At 42.1% G+C, this 17528-nt stretch overlaps 1 protein-coding gene across 3 annotated transcripts in view; it reads right to left on the reverse strand.

The window, feature by feature from the left end:
• LOC128019169 (protein bassoon-like) overlaps positions 1–17528 on the reverse strand; it is a 59968-nt gene that overhangs the window by 19162 nt on the left and 23278 nt on the right. For all 3 annotated transcript variants that reach the window (XM_052605225.1, XM_052605224.1, XM_052605222.1), the window contains exons 4-5: positions 7531–7989; positions 433–7137 (exon numbers count right to left, since the gene is read on the reverse strand). In XM_052605225.1, the coding sequence (XP_052461185.1) occupies positions 433–7137; positions 7531–7989 (7164 nt within the window). The remainder of the gene's footprint in view (positions 1–432; positions 7138–7530; positions 7990–17528) is intronic.

The following is a 17528-nucleotide window of genomic DNA, read 5'->3' on the forward strand; positions in this document are numbered from 1 at the left end:
AAACAAGAGGAAACCATCTGTGACACACACAGACAAAAAAGTAATTTATTCCTCATAAAGACATGTGAAAACATATTTTGAATGTAGTTTCTCAATACTGTACAACATCAAAACAATCAATTAACACAAACTTGAAACTATACCAGAAAAAAAAGAAGAGTCCAAGGAATATACAAACTGGCCATTTTTAAGCATCTCAGGCTTGCAGACATAGATAGAATTCTTCATATCTCACATTCAAGAAAAATAACTTTAATAAGTCAACTGTCTGTATATGTAATTTATAAACTGTGGAAACAACACCACCTGAGCCATACTGTTCTAATCTGAGCCATACTGTTCTAAAACGAGTTCATATTATCCAAGTTCATACTATCCTTTGTAGCAAACCAGTGCAAGTTTAAAATCAAAGAGATAATGAATTGCCCATACCTGACTCTGAAGGGCTTGCTGTTGATAGAGTGAAATCCTAGCCTTGGTGCTTTGGTCTGTAATTGGGTTGAGAGGCTTAGGGTCTGACATAGATCTCTGTATATTTTTCATTGGGCGGGGAAGGGCCTGATGTCTATGTGATGGTTCAGCAATATAGGATTTTTGCTGCAGGGTGACATTTGCTTTATTCAGTCTCTCACTAGAAGAGAATGATGTTTCTATGATGCGTTGTGGAGAAGAAAGAGGAGAAACAGGAGAATACAGCACCTGTGGAGATTTAGGTTGTTGCCGGATAAAGCTGGATAAAGACTCATTATGAAGATGATGCTGCTGGAAGCCAAACTCCAAAGGGTTAGGTCTCTGCCTCCCAAAATTCACAGCACTCTGCTGACTTGGAGAGAGTGGATCTGCAGAACCAACTAACTTGACATTGGTGGGACTGACAGTAGTAGCAATGCTAATCTGTGGAATAACTATGCTTTGAGACTGTGTCTCAGGGTCAGTTTGGCAAGCTAAGCTTTGACCATTCTGTGTTCTCTCAGGACCAGAAATATAGTGGACAATTTCAACCTTGCTGGGGTCTGGCATGGTGACATGTATGCTTGGAGATACTCTAACCAACTGCTCTGTCTCCGTTTGGCAAGAACAGTCTCGAATTGTCTGTATGGCAATGCTGGAAGATGCTGTTTTAGTAGCTGAAGTGGTAAAAGGAGGTGCTCCGGATTTATGGTCTACACCAGATTCAACAGAATGTCTTGAGTGACGGGAACGTCTACGTCTAACTGGCTGCTCCCACTCTGCCTTGTCTTCATCATCATCTGTCTGAACACTGGAGTCCACGCTGCGCCTAGTCCGTCGTCTTCTCGATACCAGGTACCTCTCCTCTCCATCTTCATCATCAGTTTGCACACTGGAGTCTACAAGCCTTTGGGGCAAGGGGAACATTGTCACTTCTTCTTCATTTCCATCTTGCAGTCGAGGCATTGATCTTTGTTTACGCATGGACATGATTTCTGTCTGATCTTCTCTATTTCTCAAGCATATCTCTGATGTAGAATTTGGTAGTTGTCTTAAGAAAACCTGAACATCACCATACAAAATATCAGTTGCCAATTCCCGTGGCTGAGTAATTCTGCCAGATTGATCACTGAGGATTTGAGGATTTGCACTGCTTGCACCAGTAGCGGTGGCAGTCTTTTGTCTCTTTTGTTCTTCAAGCTGCTGTTGTAACTGTTGTTGTAAAGATTGTATCTGGTCAAGCTGCTGTTTTTGTTGAGCTAGTTGCTCTCTCTGTAGGACCAACTGGCTTTCTCTCTCAGTTTGTTGTTGCAGCAGAACATGTTGCTTTATATTCTGCAATTCCTGAATTTCTCGCTGCATAAGCATCTGCTCTTTTTCTCTGTGCCTCTGCAACTCTGCACGCTCCTGATCAATCTCCTCCTGAAGCCTTTGCTGTCGCAATTTTTCCAGTTCCACTCTTTCTCTCTCAAGCTGCAAAAGCTGTTCCTGCTGTTGACGCAGTCTTTCCTCTGTTTCTTTTTCTTGGTTTAGAGCAATACTTCTGATAGTAGCAGCTTGAGATAATGGAGGTGGCTGTGTTTTAGGAGCAATAGGATGACCCTGCACTGGAGGGTAGGACTGAGCAGATGATTTTGATTGTGGTAGTTGATGCTGTATAGGAGTCTGGGCAGTGGAGTTGGCCTGATGGTGGGGCTGAGATAGATTTATTGGTTGCAACTGGATATCAGGTTGGCTCATTGCCACGCCCATTGGTTTTGAAATAGTTGCTCCTGTCATAGGACCAGAAAGTACAGAAGAAGGCTGAATTGGTTGTGTAACTGTTCCAGCTACTGTTAGACTTACTGGAGACTTACCAAGGTACAATGGAGCATCTTGGACTGTTGTGGTAGCTGGAGACTCAGAAACTTTGGTAGATGTCCTAACAGGGAGAGGATTGGGTGTAGAAAATTGCAAAGGTGCCTGCCCAGTCCTTTGAGCTAGTGGCAATCTGGTTAGGTTTGCCAGAGTTATTGGTGTCATATTTGGTGTAGGATAGGGTCTGTATAACCCTCTTAATAAAGGCAGTAGCACAGAAGCAGGCTGAGTAGTAATTGGAACTGTTGATGCAATTGGTGTGTTTATAGTTGAATAGATCATGCCGTCAGCTGATCTAATAGCTGATGGATACATAGCTCGAAGACTGGCTTGTCTTGCATTGATTAAATCAGTCAGTGCTTGGCTGTGGGAAAGAGGCTTTCCATCTGGGCTGTACTTTAAACCAGGTCTGTGACTTTGGGGCAGATTAATTCTACTAGGTGGACCACTGCTACTTCTGGTGCCAAGTTGTAGTATGTCAGGGTTACTATTATATCTATCTATGGAGTTAAGGGCTGCACACATGCGACTTATCTCCCTGGCAGTTGTAGCACTGTATTGGGCAAGATTAGATTCTGCAAAATCACCTGAGAAATACCCATAATCTGATCTGATGTTGGTCAGGGAGCTATACCTTCTAATTGGAAGATCTGAAACATCACCCTGACGAAGATCTGTGTAGGAACCATACTGAAGTCCCAAACCAAGGAACCCTCCATCATACCCATCATTTATTGTGTCTGAATGTGTGAATAATTCCCCAGAGGCATGAAAATGGGGATAAAGCTTTGCTGAATCTGATGACAACCCTGCATCTGCAAGGTTAGTTTCAGACATTGATGGTTGTAGTCGTCCAGGGAGAGGGAGTGTGTAGGATTTAATTGTGTAATCTTGGTATGTCTGTCCGTCTTGCTGTAAACCATGCTGCTGATAAAGCTGTGATAGTGAGGAATGTGCTCTTGACGATGGCTTAAAAGCGTCATCTGTAACTGGTTTCTGGGAGAATGGACCACCCACACAGCTGCCACCAAAGGGCAGGTTATATACCATATCACAACAAGTTACTTGATTTTCTGATTTTATTTGCCCTGTTAAATTTATTGCATCCTGGCCTTCATCTGATTTGATTAGTTGTGTTGTAGTAGCTCCTTGTGCAGTACCATCTATCTGGACCATCATCACCTGAGGCTTGACGTTTGTTAGACTGATGATACCTGTTTCTGCTTGCTTTCCCCTTAACTCAAGTGGACCTCCAACACTATACACCTCAGATGTCATACCTGGCGAAATGACATTAACCTCTGTGGCAGTGCTTTTTTTAGTGACAAGTATATCCTTTTTGACTAGAGGTAGTTGGCTAGACAAGTTCAACTTTGCAAAAGAGGAAGCTTGTTGTTGAAGTTGGTGATGTTGCTGAAGCTGCTGCTCAAGAAGCTGTTGTTGCTGTTGAAGCTTCTGCTGCTGTTTAAGTAACTGCTGCTGCTGGATACTCAGGTCTTCCAGCTTAGCATCAATCTTTGGTATGGATGGATCAATTGGCAGTGGCTCATTTGGTGTCAGGCAAACTACTGTTCCCATTTCTTTGCCCAAATCAAATGTTTTTCTGTTTTCAAGATGATCACAGTACAGTACAGGGTGCTTAGGCTGGGACATGAACATAGATGCAGCTACAGTAACACTGACAGTTGTTGCTGTTGATGTCACAACATGCAGCTGCTCCTGTGTATTCAGGTTGATTATTAAGGGCTGTATAGTGGTGGATTGACGAACAGGGCTTCCTTCAAAAGACCCAGAATATTTTCGAGATTCTGTGGCTAAGGAAGTCAAGTCCATTCCTTGGTCAGTTACAATAAATGGTGTTGGCTTTATTCCAGTTCGTAGATCTACTACACTTCCACTCCGCAACCTTTGTCCTTGCTCAATTCTTGAAGTACCAGGAACTGTCGAAATCCGACAAAGTGATATGTTTTCCATTGACAGTGATCCACGTGTGTACATGCTAGCATTGGTGACCATGCTAGTTCCAACATTAACTTTTTCAGCTCTATAGTTCTTGTATAAACCATGTTGGGGTGATAATTGATGTGGTGGAGTGTCAGGAGGGCTGACAGGAGGTGAGTAGACATCAAATGTTGATTGGCGGCTAAATCTTGTTGGTGAAGATAAAGGAGACGTTGCTGTGTTAACTGTTACTGGCTTTGGTGGACTAGTGGGCTCAAATTCTTCTGTTCTAACCATAAAATATGTATCTTGAGAAGACTGCTGTCTAAAAAGGCATGGTGAAACAACCCCATGTGAAGTCTGAGTGCCCTGTGCTATAACCGAAGAGGTGTGAAAAGCATTCCCTGAGGAAGCTAACATTGAAGGGCTAACTGTTTGGGTTGAAAGCTCAGCTGATCTCCTAGACAGGGATCTTGTTGGACTATGAAGAGAAGATGAAGTGGGAGAAAGAGGTGGACTTCTTTCATGGTTAGTATGGCACCTAAATGAACTTGGGCCAGATTCAATTATAGTTTCTGATGATGTTGAATTATCAATTGAATTATCCCTCATTTGGATTCCTTTGCTGATTGCCATTTTCCTTGCAGCAATTTCTCTTTGGTTGTATGCCTGGGTGATTGCAGCTATTTTGCGAGACACATTTGAAACAGCAGCAGTGGTTGTGGTAATTTGCCGACCATATAAGTTGGGTTGTGTGTTGGACACTGTTTGACTGGCGATAGTTTGAGAGACAGTGACATTATCCCTGGCATACACTCCATAAGCAGCGATAGTTGTGCCAGCAACTGTTGGTGTAATACCATTTTTACCAGGTTGATTTCTAAGCCTATCTTTGGGCCCATCTTTTAAAAAATGTTGGGCTACTCTGACATCAGGTATCCGGCCTCCTGTTCCAGGTTCGGAGAATGATACTGGTGCTGAGAGCTGGGTGGGGCTTGTGCCAGGAGTCAGTAAAGCATTGCTTTGTTCCAGCAACTTAGCAAAAGCTGAGCCTGTGTCTAGTAACTGCTTTTCTGAAAAGGGCACATCCATCTCCATTTGGTCATCAAGCTGTTTTGAAATGTTTTGTGAGGTTTGGCGGATCTCTTCATAGATATCAACTGTCTCCTCATTCTCATAGTGGATATCATCTTGATCAGAATAAACAAGTTCATCCTCAATATCTTGTCTATTTCTAATGTCTGATTCTTGACAGGTGGTTGTACTGTACTGTTGTAAAATCAGACCTGAGCCTAATTGCTGTTGTGTCTGCTGCTTTTGTTGTTTCTGCAACATCTCTGCTTTCCTCATCATTTCTTCATACACTTCCTCTGCACTTTTTAATTGTTTGCCACTAGCGGAAGTTGCAGCTGCAGATGATGTAGTTTGTGGTTTTTCAGTAGGAGAATAAAGAGACATAAAGGTTGGTAGGTTGTACTCACTTCCAGATTTATACAGCTTTGATGAAATTTCATAGCCCTCAGCATCTGAGTCAGCTGAAGGAGAGTATTCTGAGCAAGAAGACCGGTGGAGTTCCTCCATCTCGGCTGCTTGTCTTAGCTCCTCTGTTGGAGAAGCATCCTCAATGGGGGATAGATTGCTGGGGGGAGTCTTGGATCGTTCTCTGCGTCTTTGTGCTCTTAGCTCTTCTTTGTCCCGTTTTGTTTTCCGGACAGTGCTTCGTATTCTCTGCTGCTCCACCTCTCTCATTTTTTCCTGCTCCCTTAGAAGTTCTTCTTCTTCCCTCAATTCATCTTCTTCTGAGGAATCCTCAATGGTAGGTAGTAGAGGGCCATGGGAGCGATGTCTGGCCTTCCTCTGCTGCTTCACTTCCTCCAGCTGCTGCCTCCGACTAGGACTACTGTCACTGTCATCTTCCATGGAAGATATTGAAGTTGGGGATATCCCTGAGGTATAGCTAGAGGTGCTTGGTGGGAGGGTGGAGGAATATTCCCCTCTTGACTGTTCTTCAGGAGAACCAGTGAGGCTTTCCATCTCTAGCTCAGGTTCTCGGTCGAGACACAGGTCATTGTCATTGTTTAATTCCATGTCTCGGCTATAACTGTTAGTGTTGTTCAATTCTATGGTCTTGAATCTGCGTAAGCCTCCTTGCGAGGCCATGAGGTCCTCTTCAGCTGATCCTTTGTATACATCACTAGCTGTTTTACTATCCTCCTCAAAGCTACTAGAGTGATAAGTGAGACGTCGCTTTTCTTTTCCTGAGTCACTGATGTGTTTTTGTGTTTTTTTAAGCTTTTTGTAGCCATAGCCTTCATCCTCCTCATCATCGTCTTCTTCCATTTCCTCTTCTTCATCCTCATCCCCATTATCCTCATCAGCACTCATCTCCATAATTTGCCTTCTCATAAACTCCTCATCAGTAATCTCTTCAGATTCTAAAGTTATTTTTTTATGGCCACTGTTACTCCCTAAAGCAGGAATTACTCTAAGCTCTTCTTCAGTTGGATATTGCTCCTCTTCCATAATGCCTTCAAAGTCCTCATCTGAGTCATATTCCTCTGGACTAATCGATATTGAGCGAGACTGATGTTTTCTGATGTCACCTTGTTGCTGTTTTCCACGCTTTTTGTCCTGTGCTCTTTCCCCTTCAGATGAAAATTTAGACTGTAGAAAGGGTCGCATGGAGCTCTCCAGCTTAATCAGCTCAGATGGACTTGGTGGTGTATGGTGCCCAGTCAGACATTTCTCGTTCATTTTTAGCTCTTCCTCCTGTATAAGTCCAGTAATTTCACTATGTGAACTTGAGATCCCATCAGAGGAATAGCCAGTATCACTCAAACTCTGTGGACTTCGTGATAGATCATTATTGCTGTTTGTCTTGCTGGTTTCCTAGGAGTCCAAAAGACACATAAACACAAAAGATACACTTAGACATGCAAGTGCCAGGGCACACAACAAACTAATGAATGAATGATGCATTTATATAGCACTTTATTGTGTATTATATATAAATCAAGCACAAACTGCTGACTAAATATTGCAAACTTATTCCATGAGTGATACTATGTCAGTTAGTACAATAAGCTTAACTTTTTGTTTGTTTGTTTGTTTGTTTTTGGAAAATCTGATAATGCTATGTAACAAGAAATGCATGCATGTCTCTTTGTGAAAGATATTTTAATTTTTATTTATTATTTATTTAGCAATTACATTTCTTGTACCTCTTATATAAATTTATAATTTGCAAAATGATTGGTTCAATACTATGACCCCATGGCTTACCTCATAGCATTTGGTAACACTTTGTAATTCTTTCTTTTCATCTTTAGAAGGTGTCTTGATTGACTCTGTTGTTCCTCTCTTTTGAGAAAGTTTATTGTCTCTATTGTCAGGGTCAGGCCCTTTATCTAATTTGGGTGCAATTTCCTTTCTCTCTTCTTCGCCAGTAAATGCAGTAGTGGTAGACACAGGAGGTTTTGTAGCTGTAGCAGACTGTGCAGAAGTTTTTATATTGCTTGCTGGTCTTACTATGGGGGAAGAGAAACCACTCTGTTGATAAATAGGAGGTTTCTGCTGTAATGGCATTGTCTGAAGCCCTTGCTGTTGCTTGCTGGAAACTTGTTGATGCTGAGGTGAACCCACTGGTTGACAGTTGGGTGATGAAGGTAGAACTGGAAGAGGGTCAAGGCCACCAGACATCAGTCTCTGAGTCTGACAGTTGAGACAGAGCCATTCTTTCTTCTGCAAAACAAGGAAGTTTAAGTTCAATACTTAGAAACCACAAAATTGGAATGTATTTATTTTATTTTTTAATACACACACACACACACACACACACACACACGTACATATATATATTCCAGTAATTCCATATATAATTCCACATGTATTAATTAATAGTTTTGATTGATGCCTTCAGTGTGACTCTACAATTTTCATAGTCATGAAAATAAAGAAAACTCTTTGAATGAGAAGCTGTGTCCAAACTTTTGGTCTGCACTGTATATATATATATATATATATATATATATATATATATATATATATATATATATATATATATATACATACAAATTAACAAATATAAAAAAGTAACAAAAAACTAAGAACAGTTTTGCATTAACAATAAAACTAAGGTAGCAGATTTTTTCTTTTGTTTTATGTTTTGTATTGTACAATTGAGAGTAACAGATCAGATCAAATAAAAAAATAATAATAAAAAAAACATGTATTTACATTTAACAATACGCTTTTATCCAAAGTATGTTGATATACACACACACACACACGCGCACACACACACAAACACAAACACAGTATGTAGTCTATATATAGATAGATGAATTGAGATCTATAACATACACTAACAAACTAGGTTGAATTATCATTTCATGAAACTTTAAAGAAGAAATACAAGTAAATATTCATTAAGAAGTTGCATATCCTTACATATTTAAATTAAGTCATTATTTTCTTGATGTACCTTTTCTATTTAAATTACTGTCACAATTTTTCAATCAAATTGAAATAATAATAATAATAATAATAATTAAAACATTTTGGAAATAAAAATGGCTTTGATTCAGCAATTGCCATCAAATTTGTGTGATGATGGATGCTGTGTTCCTTCTTAATGAGTTAATTAGATGCAGCAATGTCATTTAGTATTTAAGAATGTACAGCATATGTGTGGTTAAAAGAACAACTTGCAGGAATTCTCTGGCAGTGTTAATAAACAAAATTGTGCAGTAATAGGTCAATTATCAGAAAATTTTTTCAGCGATTCTCTGTGAAAAAGGCTAAGAGTCTAAGTGCTTACTCACAACAAAGACAGTAAAGCAAATTTGGCTAAAATGTATGATATCTGTTTTCCAAACTGATTGTCCTATGTAGGGGTTGCATAGATGATTGAGCATATCTCAGGATCACGGATCATAGACAGAGGAACAAGGTATGACACACACTCACACATTTATACTCTTACTTACACCTGTGGTAAATTTTCGCTCCCCAGTTGACCAGCCTTGTATGTCTTTGTACTGTGGAGAATTGTATTTTGTTTCATATTTTCCTGTAGTTCAGATCAGTCTTGCAGCTATACAAATATGGTCAAACTCAGTGACAGCTGGTCAGTAGAGGGTGCTGGGGCCCCCTTCAAGTTATTCTCCTTTAATATGTTAACAATAAGTTAAATATATATCCCAAATATTAACTAAATAAAATAATTTAGTCATATTATTCTACTGTGAATTATAATTTATTGAAAATCAAAAAATCAAAACTATATTCTTTTCATATGCGTGTTCGGGGTGAGTGAGTGTCTATGTAGGTAAACAAAGTTTTGAAAAGCATGTGATTTGAGGCTAAGCTCTGATTGGTTTGTTTCAAATTGTTCTTTGGGCGCAGCACTCTGCACCCTAAACCCTCCCACTTTTGTTGTTAGAGCAAATCGATATTGTTTTTATATGTTTGGCCTCATGTGATTGGACCGTTCTCAACAACTCTGATTCTGCTCATCAGCAGCTCATCAGATGTCAGTTGACAGACAGGAACTAATTAATTTGGAAACAAATTCAAGAAAAGATGAAAGAGCATTTCTAAACAGCTAGATTAAGGCTACAGAATTAGCTTTAGAAAGCACAATGAATGAAGAGTTCACAAAAAATAGACACATCCTGTCTAGAATAAGACTGTGTGAAATTTTGTGGTGTGTTTGAGCTGGCTTTGTGTGGCCATGATGAGAGTAAGACATCAGACAATCCCAGGATATTCTGTGTCCTGGTCGATTTTGTTGCTTTTCTTGATGGAGTTTTGAAAGAGCATCTTGAGAATTCCACTGTGTATAAGGGAACTTTGAAAACCATACGGAACGAGATGTTGAACTGTATGTTGTCTGTTGTTAGGGAGCATATAATCCAAGAAGCACAGAGCAACAACTTTCTCTTAATCCAGGCCAACGAGACCACCGATATTGCCACACAGTGTCAACTTGTGCTTGTGCTGCGGTACATTGATGCTAAAAGCAACGTACAGGAGAGGTTTTTGTTGTTGTTGTTCTTGTTTATTCCTCTGAGTTCAACTACAGCCGATTCCATAGCTACAGCACTAAAAGAGTGTCTTGTTTTCATCTTTCCAGAGGATCAGAAGAATAAACTCATCTCCTAATCATATTGATGGAGCCAGCGTAATGAGGGGTGCCACTCCAGGTGTACAAAGGAAGATGCATTTAAATAATATAAATTAATATAAATAATCATAATAATTTGCCCATTGGTTTTTATAACTGTACTATGAGAGGATTACTATTCCAAGTTTGTGGCGTCAATGTGAGGAGAAATAATATTAGTGATGGGAAATTCGGTTCTTTTCCACGAACCAGTTCTTTCGGATGGTTTGACTGAAAAAAAAAAAACGGTTCACCGGTTCTTTTACGCTCTATGTAATGTCGTCATTGGCGAAGACATAATGGCGTCAAGTCTATCAAACATTCAAATATTTAAAGTCAGTAATCATAAATTTAGTTAGTTAAAAACCTCATAATCATGAAAGGTTTACAATTCAGTGTTGCAACAACGGACCCAAATACAATAACAGCAATAATGTGCATACAAGGATTTAAGTCTTGTTCACTGTGTGTCAGTCTGCTTCACACTGAATCACGCATGCACAGTATCATCAGCTCATCGGATCTCAAATCGGACGCGCTCGACAGAATGCAACCGGTTCTTGACTTGAAAGTTCAGTATCATCAGCTGCTCTACTCGTGTTCATGTTCTGTTTACTACAAACTCAATTTGTGAATGTGTCATCGTTAACTATAAATACAGTACAGATATTTCATAAATCATCCCTTATTCCTATTAAACATAGTCAGAATCTTAATTATTGTCCAACTTCCCTGAAAACCCCTTTGGCCTATATAATCTAACATATTCTACAATTTAACAAAATATATTGGATATATTCATCTTTAAAAAAATAAAAATAAAATATAGTTATTGTGACATGTGTCCCAAGCTCTCATCAGCGTCGCCCTGGAAACCACGGGCTGAGCGGCCACACCTGTGCCCCATCAAGCTCTGGTTACTTAAACCCTGCAAGCGAACACAGAGGTGAGAGATGTCTCCGCAAGACTCAGCTAACCCTTTCTTTCGTTGTTCCTACAGAGAGCAGCGTGTGACCACCAGCCCCAACGCACATGGGAGAGGACGGACCCACACTGCACCAGTGCACCACTAACGAGGAAGCTGAGCACCAAGCCGCCTCACAACAACACCATTTCACCACCCCTCCTTTAATAAAATCCACCCTTCGGGGAACTTACCTCCATCCTCGAGTCGTGTCCTTCTTCACCCCGCCACACTGGTGGAGAATGTGGGCAGGACAGTGAAGAGGACACCGACGACCCCTTCCCACATGGCGTTTCTACTGTTGGTTTGGTTTGTTTTTGTTTGTTTTTTCCCCTCCACGCTTCTTGTCTCACGCATCTTCTCTGGTTCCCCAGGTTGCGCTCCTCCCCCAACGATGGAAGAACTGCTGAAGCACCTCACCGAGGTGAGCATCCGCCAGCAGCAAATTATGGAGCACATGGCCTCCTGGCAAGGGGAAACCAAACGTGAGCTGGCCGAGCTCCGTCTCGCCACTGCCCCACAAACTCTGCTACCTGACTCCCGCGTCCAGGCAATGCAGCTATTACCCAGGATGACAGTGCACAATGATGTAACGATGTATCTCCAGATGTTCGAGATCATGGCGGGAGGCGTGGCCCAAGGAGGAATGGATTTGATGGGGCTACTGCCGAAGTCTGTCTGGGGGCATGAACACATCCTCGTCATCGTGGATTATGCCACCCGCTACCCTGAGGCCATCCCCCTTCGTAAAGCCACCACGAAGGCCATTGCCCAGGAGCTGTTCTTCCTCTTCGGTCAGGTCAGCATCCCCTCCCAGATTCTGACTGACCAGGGCACCCCGTTCATGTCCCAGATGATGGCAGACGTCTGCAAGCTCTGCACCACGGTGTACCACCCCCAGACCGACGGGATCGTCGAGCGCTTCAATCAGTCCCTCAAGCAGATGTTGCGCTGAGTGGGGGCTGAAGATAATTGGGACTGGGACCAGATGTAGCTCTCAGACTACACCAGCTTGACTCCCGTGGTTGTTGATATGGATCCCCAACTATCCGATGCCCAGAAGTCGGAGCTGCAACACCTGGTCAGTCAGTTTCCCGATGTGTTCTGCCCCCAGCCTGGATGGACCCAAGTCTTGGAGCATGACGTCAGCACACCACTAGGGACCATCGTCCGGCAGTGTCCCTACCGTGTCCCGGAGGCTCGGCGACACGCCATCGAGCAAGCGGTACAGGAGATGCTGAGGTTATGGGTAATTGAACCATCATGCAGCCCATGGTCCAGCCCCATCGTCATGGTTCCAAAGCCTGACGGCACTCTCTGCTTCTGTAACGACTTCCGCTGCTTGAACGAAGTCTCCGAATTTAATGCCCCGTGTTGACGAGTTGTTGGACCGCTTTAGAAGGGCCCGGTTCATCTCGACCCTCGATCTCACCAAGGGCTACTGACAGGTCCCCTTAATGGAACAGGCCAAAATGAAAATGAAAACGGCCTTCTCTACCCCAAGTGGCCACTGGCAGTACCGGGTCCTTCCCTTCAGCCTACACAGGGCCACGTCCACGTTCCAATGATTGATGGACGTCCTCCTCCGGCGGCCTACTTCGACGATGTCGTCATTCATTCAGAGACTTGGGAGGACCATCTCGAGCGGCTGTGGAGGGTGCTGAAGTAACTACGCCGGGCTGGCCTGACCGGCAACCCTTTATCCCTAACTTCTCCTTCTCCTTAGCTTTTCCCCTGACAGACCTGACCAGTTAGGGGCAGCTGGAGAAGGTCCCCGGGACCCCCGAGACGGAAGCGGTGTTCCACCGGATAAAGGCAGCCCTCACGACGGAGCTGGTCCACTGAGCCCCCGACTTTAACCACCCCTTCCTGCTGCAGATGGACGCATCCGACACCGGGTTGGGAGCCATCCTATCGCAGGGCCACGACGGTGAGGAACACCTGGTGATATTCATAAGCCAAAAGCTGACCCCTGCAGAACAATGATATGCCACGGTGGAAAGGGAAGCGTTGGCCGTCAAGTGGGCAGTTCTGGAGCTCAGGTATTACCTCCTCGGCCGCCACTTCACCCTCATAACCAACCACACTCCCCTACAGTGGATGGCCCGGCCAAGGAGACGAATGCCAAGGTGACGCGGTGGTTCCTCGCGCTCCAGGACTTCAACTTCACCATGCAACACTGAGTGGGGATGGCCAACACCAAAGCCAATGCACTCTCCCGAATATGGGCAGCTTTCGCAGGTCTGTCAGTGTCCACTCCCCGCCCTCCCCCGATCCCCCGCTTCTCCATAGGAACAGGATGACGCTTGGGGGGGGGTGACACATGTCCCGAGCTCTCGTCAGCGTCGCCCTGGAAACCGAGCAGACACACCTGCAATCTCTTGTCATGGGCTGAGCAGCTCTGGTTACTCGCAAGCGAACAGAGAGGTTAGAGATGTCTCCGCAAGACTCGGCTAACCCTTTCTTTCGTTGTGCCTACAGAGAGCAGCGAGTTTTCAAATCGGACACATCCGACAGAAACGGTTCTCAGTTTAGTGTACTGGTGATCCAAAAACCGACTCCGGGATATTGGTTTATTCCGACTCAGAGGGAATGTCAGTCACGTTAAAAAAGTTAACAGCTTAAGTCTTTTGTGGAATAATGCTTATTGTAGACGCAAATCGTTTCAAACGACTTGAAAACAGTAATTGTTCAATTTAACCGGTTAAATTGAAAGATTTGTTCACGAATCGGACATCACTAAATAATATTGTAGTCACCAATGCAATTACCCACAGAAGGTAAATTAAACAATGCTGTTTAACTTGTTGCAAATCAATTTGTTGCAAGCACAATGGTTTGTGTAGGTGATACAGTTATATAATGACCATGTCTGTTTTCAAATAAGACTCCTTAAGTGCCTCATTATAGAAGCATTATATAAAAAAAGTGTGTGTGTGTGGGTGTGTGTGTATATATTGAATGACATAGGCAGTGGCGTAGCGTCAGGGCATGCGGGTGAATATGGGCCCACTGAGCTGGGGGGAACTTTTAATTGAAACAAGGTAACAAATAGAGCCCTTTGGCCTTTGTCAAACAGCTTATGTGAATTCTCGGCCCAAGTCCAGCTGGATACCATGTCTTTTTTCTCTCTCTTCCCCATTACACATCTATTAAAATAGTTCCGTTTTGGTTTTTAATAGCAAAGTGGTCATATTTATTTTTGTTTCTTTATTAAGTTAATTTTATAAATATGTTTGGAACATTTTATGTTTGTAAAATTCAAGTTTTTGTTTTTTTAAAGGAACGACCAAGCGGCAGAAAGTGTGAGTTGAGCATTATGTTTGATCAAATTAGCCTTCTCAAATCAATGCAAATTTGCTAAAATAAACAGACATAAAATACATCTTGCATTTCACAGTATTAATTTAAAAAATGTTCTAGATAAGTGAGAAAGTGAAAGTGACTTGACATACAGGTGACCCATACTCGGAATTCATGCTCAGCATTTAACTCATCCAAAGTGCACACACGCGGCAGGGAACACACACCTTAACATACATCAGCACTGTTAGGTGCATATCTAATCGTTTGTATGTGGTGGATGCTTTGCAGTACATGGAGGCATCATGGTGATCACTGGACATATGCCAAGGGCTCAGTATGTGTCTAGCACAGTGCATCTTGTGTGGTCTTGATACGTTGATAGCATTTACTGGCACTCCCTCTCAAAGCACTGATGCATTTGGAATGCTTAAAACATTAAAATCATGTTCATATGTCTATTTGTTTGCTCACAATAGACCTAAGCATAGGGTAAGGGGATCAGTTTGTATGGCATAAATACACTAATGGGGGGTCCTAACACAAAGTTAAAGGGGGGGTGAAATGCTCATTTTCACTCAATATCCTGTTAATCTTGGTTACCTATAGAGTAGTACTGCATCCTTCATAACTCCAAAAAGTCTTTAGTTTTATTATATTCATAAGAGAAAGATAGTCTGCACCGATTTTTCCCGGAAAAACACGACCGGCTGGAAGCTTGACGTGTGGGCGGAGCTAAAGAATCATGAGCACCAGTAGGCTTTTGCGTTGAGAGCATCTGGAAGCTGTGACTTTACCGTGCGGAAAGCAGTTTTACTCACCGCCTGCGGTTCCAACACACGATCGTGACCCTTTTTCGTTGGGACTTATCATTATCCTTAAGAAATAAACGATGTGCAAATCCGGCGTCAAACTGGGCCTTGTTTGTAAAACAAGCATCTTCGAAATGCAGGGAACGAACACAAACACTTGCACAACTCCGTTGATGCTCTGTAAAAATAAACTCCATCCACTGGTCCCTTAATGCTGTTTCTCTTTTGGTAATCTGTGCCGGGTTGTCTTGCCCTGGCAACCAAAAACACACTCCTTTTGTGATATTTCGTGACGCTCTCGCTCTGATCAGTGAACGTCTGAAACATGATGTGATATGGAACAGAAATACTCCTTCAAACGTACAACTTAATTTTTGAAACTTTGTCCATGTTTAGCATGGGAATCCAACTCTTTAACAGTGTAAAAAACTCAGTATGCGTGAAATAGCATTTCACCCCCCTTTTAAGCTTTAAGGGCTCCCAAAAGGCTAGGATTAGCACTGATTTACTATGCACCTGCAGTATATTTAAAATGTATGATAAGAATTTCTACAGTTGGCTCATGTCATGCTGCCGAGGTGTTGTAGATAACTTATTGTGGGAAAACCACTGAATTGAGCAGCGCAGATTTGACCTTCTCTTGGTGTGTCTGGTTTCCGGTATTACATACTTCACTGGAGAGACTCCAAGAGTGTTTCCATGCAAGAGAGTGTGAGATTTTAATTCATAAATACCATCTCAGGGTTCACACTCTCAAGTAGATTAATAAAAACATCAATAATTTAAGACCAATTAATCAAATTTTACTATAAACAATCAGAATGTTAATGTAAATATGTTCACAAGAGATCTCTTCACCAAATCACGACTAACAGACCTTTCTCTCAGCTGGGTTTTTTTTTTTTCAGGCATCTCCTAGCATTTGCATGGCATTGTTTTTGGATTGGTAATCAGGCATACAAGGCATTTTCCCGGTGGGTCAACACTTATAAGGCCGACAGAATGCGAGGACCATCACGCAGGGACAGTGAGCAGCCAGTGGCCCATTGGTTTGTCTCCTGCATTGACAGTGTAAACATCCAATCACATTGAACTATAGATGGAATTATCAAATATTTTGCTCTGCCTATATAAAAATTGCTTCACTCCAACTTCTTCCTCATCTACTTTAGCCACATTTTCACAGCAGCTTTATCAAGAACAAAGAGCCAAGCAGGAGGAGAAGAAGAGAGTAGTTGAATCAGTAAAGTGCTTGATAGGGACTCGCAACAGAGGCAGGCATCTAACCTATCCTAATGTGCACACCATGAGTGTAGTATATGCAAACACTTTTTAATAAAACGTAAATGCTTCCCTCAAATTTTTTTTAGCAAAGTCAAGTCAAATGTGTTTCCATGGGCCAATGGGAACGTCAATTAAAAATGACACGATATTGTCGGACCTGATATTTTATTCTTATCCAAAACATGATGTGATATGAGTGTGATACGCTACATACTGTACATATACTACCAGTCAAAAGTTTTTGAACAGTAAGAAAGATCCAAAGATCAGAATTTATCTCAAATAAAAAGCTTTTGTAACATTATACATATACCATTCAAAAGCGTGGAGTCAGTTTAATTTAATTTTGCCAGTTTACCAGCCTTACCAAGTGTTTTCCTATCGATTATTCTGACTGCCTGTTTGTGTATGATTTCGCCTGTTTTCACATTCTTGTTAATTGGATTGCCCCATTGGATTTACTGCCTGATTGGACTGATGTTTGTGTTTGACCCATCCACCTGCCTACTTGTCTCTGCCTTTTGAATTCCCCTTGTGTATGTTGAAAGATTGGACTGTTATTATGGTACTGACTCTCTGCCTGGTTTAATGGCTCTGTCTCTAAGATCCTTCCCTAATAAACTTCTGCAAATGGATTCTAATACTGCCTCAGCTTCCTCGTTAAAGAAAACTTAGCCTCAGCTGTATCCAGCCTGCAAGCAGCATTCACTTAATCAAAGTGAAGTTCTAAAGGGGTACCAAGATAGATTCG

The sequence above is a fragment of the Carassius gibelio genome, chromosome A8 (assembly GCF_023724105.1).
Source record: "Carassius gibelio isolate Cgi1373 ecotype wild population from Czech Republic chromosome A8, carGib1.2-hapl.c, whole genome shotgun sequence".
NCBI classification, from domain to species: domain Eukaryota; kingdom Metazoa; phylum Chordata; class Actinopteri; order Cypriniformes; family Cyprinidae; genus Carassius; species Carassius gibelio.